The sequence below is a fragment of the Postia placenta genome, assembly GCF_002117355.1.
Source record: "Postia placenta MAD-698-R-SB12 unplaced genomic scaffold POSPLAscaffold_18, whole genome shotgun sequence".
Lineage (NCBI taxonomy): Eukaryota > Fungi > Basidiomycota > Agaricomycetes > Polyporales > Adustoporiaceae > Rhodonia > Rhodonia placenta.
The window spans coordinates 191,686-196,859 of NW_020169849.1; the positions used below are offsets into that span (position 1 = coordinate 191,686).

Here is a 5,174-nt window from a genome sequence, read left to right on the forward strand (position 1 = left end):
CATTCTGGGTTGAAACTGGGCATTTGCCGGATTGGCCTAGGCTGGGCCTAGGTGTTACTGGATTGGCCTGCACTTGACCTGGGTTTTTCTAGGTTTGGCCCACACCTGGCCTAGTTACTGACTGGTTCGGCCTACGCCTCGCCTGGATTACCACTAGATTGGCTCACAGCTGGCCTAGCTGGATTCTGCACTGGCCTAGGACCTGATTCTGGGCTTCTGTTCCCATTAGGAAAGTCACCTGATCAAAGTTGCCTAAGATGGCAATTTCCCACGCTCCGCTTTCCTTTTTAGTTGATCAGCTTTCCTTGTTTAGTCTGTTTCTTCTCACAATCTGCTAGACTTTGCCTTGCCTATTCAACTTAGGTGTTCTTTCAGTGGTATGATGTTCAAGCTGTTCACCATGTTCACATGCCAGACACTTTTGGCCTGTGACACCAGATGACATCTGGGTTGAACATGAGATGAAAAGCCTTTGGGATGGCCACAATCTCGACTGCACCGTGAGATATCTTCGATTTCTGACTCAATCCCCAGGGCTGACATACAATGTGTTCAAAGGCCATACGGGACACATTGCGATACAATAATCCCGCCGCCATTCAACTTGACACATCCCGCCTGGAGTATTACTCGCGCTTTGTGAAAGAACTTAGCACTGCACAGGAGGACTTCGAGCCCACTACATTAGAATACCTTGCGCCGCATCTCCCCAGCGACTTCCTCCTCCTGCCACAAACCCGCGTCCTCAAGATACCTCGCTGTCCCGATCACATGCAGGGTTATGAGATGCTTCTTGGGCCTGCGCTGGTGGAGATAGACATTGAGATCTACTTCGAGGAGTTCGAGGCGTTCTTCCAGTGGAAGCCCTTGAGGTATGGCATGTCCCTTCTCACCAGGATGTGCACCATGTGTCCCAATCTAGAAGTTCTCCGAATGAATATGGAAAACGGCCGGTCGATTCACGTCGGCTCCTTCATACAAGTGGTACAGTCAAGGTATACCTACCTGCGTGTCCTCCACCTCTCTGCATACAACTGTTTCATTGGTGGTCGCCGCGACGCTAAGTTCACGTCTAAACCCATCACCGACCTCCTTCGCACCACGTGTTCCCGCGTGCAAGAATTCTCGTCTGTCGAGATTCCAGTGCCTGCGGATGGCGTCATCAAACTCGCGACCAATCCAAACCTCCGCGATGTGTGGATCTGCCTTGACGCGACGGCTCTCGAGCCTCGCCTCTTCGAAGGGATCCATCGCCCCTTCTCCGCCTTGCGTTCCATGCGCTTCAGTGTAAAGCACCTGGACGAACGTTCATTGTCGTTCCTGGATAGCGTCAGCTCAGGTGTCCTCACAAGGCTCGTCATTGATCTTGAGGGTTTTCAACTTACCTCCACGATGCTTCGTGTTCACACTAAGAAGCTGCAGCAATCTCCCTTCCGAAACACCTTGACTCTCTTTGGTTTGACTTTTTACGAAAGTCTCGCCGAGCACGTTACATACAAAGCTTTGAAACCGTCGTTCGATCTGCCTCGCATTTCAAGACTGTTTCTTCAGTATCCCTCCGATAAGGTGGCTCAGACCATTGCTCAAAAGAAGCCGCACATAGAGGTGGTGGAAAAGGAGAATTGGTAGCGATATTTTTGTGAGGTATTAGAACACAGAGGACGTAGCTGATTGAACGTAGACACGGCATGCTAAGGCAATTACCTGTCAACTAGAGTACAATGACATAGGGGTGTGCGGCGGGTGATTATTCCAACAACGTTGGTGTGTACAAAAGGCTCTGGTCCTCTGTATGCTCTCACAGCCAAAGCTGATCGTGTGTGCTTTCCTACACTGGGAAGTAACCGGCACATATTTTCACGAAAGCCGCACAAAAAATAGCTTAGGTAACAACAGACATCAACTATGAGATTGAATACAGCCACGGACAAGAGGGAGGTGCATCAGGTATGTCAGAGAACACCCGTGAGTGTAGAGCGCAACGTTGCAACAGCTGGATATCCGGCCTATTTTCAGCGATAATTTCCAGTACGCCATCTTGCACCCATTGCCGCGGAAGATACGGCGCTGACAGGTTAGGTAGCGCCAGCAAGGAGCTCATCACGTTGTAAGGTGTCCGCCATCCTTCATAGGCGAATTGGCGAGGATGCATAGCGACAGTTGAAGGTTCCTCCTAAAATGCACACGTCGATAACGACTGATTGAATGTTCTCAGGTGCGCCTCACAGTCCGCGTTTTGTGAGATCAAGGGGAAGATAGCCAGCGTATGAAGGTGCTCCGCCTGTAGGTGTCGCAAAAACGGCGCCATGCCCAGAAAGGTGCAGTGTGTTATGATCTCAAAGGAACGCAGTGAGGGCAAGGAGAAAGTGTCTGCCTGTGCGAGATATGATATAGCATGCAAGATTAATGGATTACCAGATGCTGAAAGTTCCTGAAGTGACGCAATGTCGGCACAGCGAGGTGGTCAACGAGGATGGTCGAGCAGAAATCGCGAACTGTGCCGCTGATGACCCGTAGCAGCCTCTCCATCGAGTCTCTGTGCGGGCAACAAAAAGCATGCAGCCAATTCTTGAGTCCGAGATGGAGAGTCGTGAGAGAGGGACGGGCGGCTCGAATCGCGTCCAGGATCACACACATTCCCTCTTCATCGCAGTCGTCGAAGTCGACCTTCAGTGTCCGTAGATTGCGACAGATGGCAAATATCTTGATAAATAATACCATGGTCCACGGGAGTCCAACGTCAGCCGTTAAGATACTTACGTATATGGTATCTACTTGAGGCCCGAGGAGCATGTATATGCCTTCTGGTCCACCCACAGCATCAAGATGAAGGTTGAGAGTGCGCACTTCTGGTAGCAGGCGGTATCCTGAGACCTTGTGGATAGATAGATCATGCAAGGTAGCGTAGTAGGCGTCCTCATTGTGGATAGTGACATGCTTGATGAATCTCCCATGATGATCCAGACGTCGGGCTTTCAGTGCTAGACGAGCATTAGAATCTAGCCGATGTCCACTGACACCCTACGTCGATAATGTCAGTCGTCAATATCTTGGGGCTTGGGGAGTAGATACTTACAATGATGGTGGTACTCTCATGATTCTCAGGTACTTCTTCATACTCGTCGACATGATCGGGAGGCAGTGTGCAGATGAGCGGCGCAAGACCCGACATTGTCTCCCAGAGGACAGACATTGCTGGGACATGCACTGAGCGACAGGTGACTGCTACGTTAGCCACGGAACGTTTGCCATCCCCATTCGAATAGAGGGCAAGCGCTATCAGGGTTACAATCTGGTTGGACAGCAAGCAGCAACAGTTTTGCCAACAACGCGATCATAATGCAGCGCATGGTTTGTGCCGGTTCGTCGAGCCTGCAGAGAGGTGTATACGCCACGCGCAAGCGACCGCCCATCTCCTGGCGATGCGGCATGGCGCGACTGCCTCATGCAGCCCGCGGAATGTATGTATGGGCTGTTGGGGGTCTGTGCCGATATAATAAAATAGATGAACTAGGCCGTGGCTGACGCTGCTCCCGCAGTGAGGGCCCAGGCGGACGCCAGGCGGGCCAGCGATGCGTGCCGTCGCGCTGATACCGGGAGTCCTTGGAGGCCGGGGAGTAGAGCGAAGCAGGGAAATGGTGGAAGCCTGCCTGTCGCGCGGACGTGGTAGAGCGGCCCGGGAAGCGTGTGTCATTCAATTGTTGCGTACGGCAGGAAGCCAGAGTTGAAAACACGGAATGGCCGCTCTCGACTGTGATTCTGCTATGGCGCGCAGAGCCGTAAGCCGCCTCCAAGACCGAGAGTCATGCTGCTCATGCATTGCGAGATCTCGAGATGGAATGATTCAAAGGCCGGTAGCGAAGTAATAGGCCACCCGCCGGGCGGGAAGAAGGCTCACGGATCATGGATGCGCACGAACGGGAGCCCGTGAGCAGAGATGGAGGAGGCGTCGGGCACGAGCGACGGAGGCGCGTGATGCGGCAGAGCAGACGGGAGTCGGGAGAAGGTCAAGCCCAGCGCTCGGGCCCGGGAAGGGTGTGCGGCAGAGTTAGTAGGCGGAAGAATCGACGGTGTTCCGAGAGGAAAGCGACATGAGCACAAGCCTGGGCAGAATATGCAGGCTGGACAACGTATAGTTCCACAGCGGGTGAACGCAGTCTCTTGTGAGCACAACGTAGGACTCTTCCTTCAATATACACAGGCTCTGGATATTTTTGTAAGTATAACGGTCAACGCGACTCGCGACACGACTGCTGCATGTGATCGTGAGTCGATGACGTCACGCGCTACGCGTCGTTCCTCCGTCGCCCACCGCGCGTCTCGTCGCACATACCAGTCGCTGCGGGTGTCCGTGCGGTCGCAGCACAGCGCCAGACAAGGGCACGGACACCCCGCACGGCTCTCTTCTGAGCTCTCCGCTTCAGGAGGCCGGCGTCGTGACAGTGAGCGCATACAGCCAGAGCACCGACAGCCCGCTCCGCCGCTGTTCCGGCCATTCCTCCGAGCCCACTTTCTCTCTTCCACACATATTCTAATGATGTCATACACGCCCTCCTCCTTCTACACATATAAATAGCCTTTGCTCCTTCCTCTCGTCCTCAGACACCCCGTCTTCCACACCCCTACCCAACAAGACACAAGCGATGGATCCCACTAACAAGCCCAAAGGCCCCTCTCCCCACTTCTCCCTCTATCAGCGCGAGATATTCCGCAGGGGTGGCGAGACAGGACAGCGTGAGCACTTCTCTTTTCTTTTCCCACTCCTCCATCTCTGACTGACGAGTATCCAGTCCCGCACTTCTCCGTCCACCCCGAGGAGCTGCAGGAGTCTACGAAAGCCAAACTCAATGACCGGTCCTACTTCTATGCCAACTCCAATGCTGGCCTCGGCTGGACAGACCGTGCTAATCGCGAGGCCTTCTATCGCTGGCGCATCATCCCTCGCACCCTCGTCGACACCAATGTGCGCGACATGACCAGTGAGTGCTCTACTGCGTCTCTGCGATCATCCCCTCGCGCTTCACTCCCTGAGTCGCTCTCCCCATTTGGTCTTTGGTTCCATACCCTCCTTCAAATCCTACCCCTCTGCTGAAAGCTCAACGGTTCCGCTAACTAAACACACGTCCGCAGCGACTCTCTTCGGCCACAAGATCCCTGCTCCCATCCTCTTTGCT

At 53.7% G+C, this 5,174-nt stretch overlaps 3 protein-coding genes across 3 annotated transcripts in view; 2 read left to right on the top strand and 1 right to left on the bottom strand.

Annotated features, from left to right (window-relative positions):
• Positions 1–546: 546 nt before the first annotated feature.
• On the top strand, positions 547–1,629 carry POSPLADRAFT_1156957 (hypothetical protein; the record flags this gene model as incomplete). The annotated part of the gene is made up of 1 exon (XM_024487117.1): positions 547–1,629. The coding sequence occupies one exon, from the start codon at positions 547–549 to the stop codon at positions 1,627–1,629; it is 1,083 nt and encodes a 360-aa protein (XP_024334162.1).
• A 497-nt stretch (positions 1,630–2,126) lies between these two features.
• Positions 2,127–3,431, bottom strand: POSPLADRAFT_1156800 (hypothetical protein; the record flags this gene model as incomplete). Its single annotated transcript, XM_024487106.1, has 7 exons — positions 2,127–2,197; positions 2,227–2,374; positions 2,416–2,536; positions 2,636–2,703; positions 2,761–3,021; positions 3,077–3,276; positions 3,407–3,431. 7 exons carry the CDS (start codon positions 3,429–3,431, stop codon positions 2,127–2,129), a joined length of 894 nt encoding a protein of 297 aa, XP_024334163.1.
• A 913-nt stretch (positions 3,432–4,344) lies between these two features.
• The window catches only part of POSPLADRAFT_1174435 (hypothetical protein), a 2,614-nt gene continuing 1,784 nt past the window's right edge, over positions 4,345–5,174 (top strand). The window contains exons 1-3 of the mRNA XM_024488288.1: positions 4,345–4,734; positions 4,791–4,979; positions 5,131–5,157. Coding sequence (XP_024334164.1) covers positions 4,644–4,734; positions 4,791–4,979; positions 5,131–5,157 — 307 coding nt within the window. The 5' untranslated portion in view covers positions 4,345–4,643. The remainder of the gene's footprint in view (positions 4,735–4,790; positions 4,980–5,130; positions 5,158–5,174) is intronic.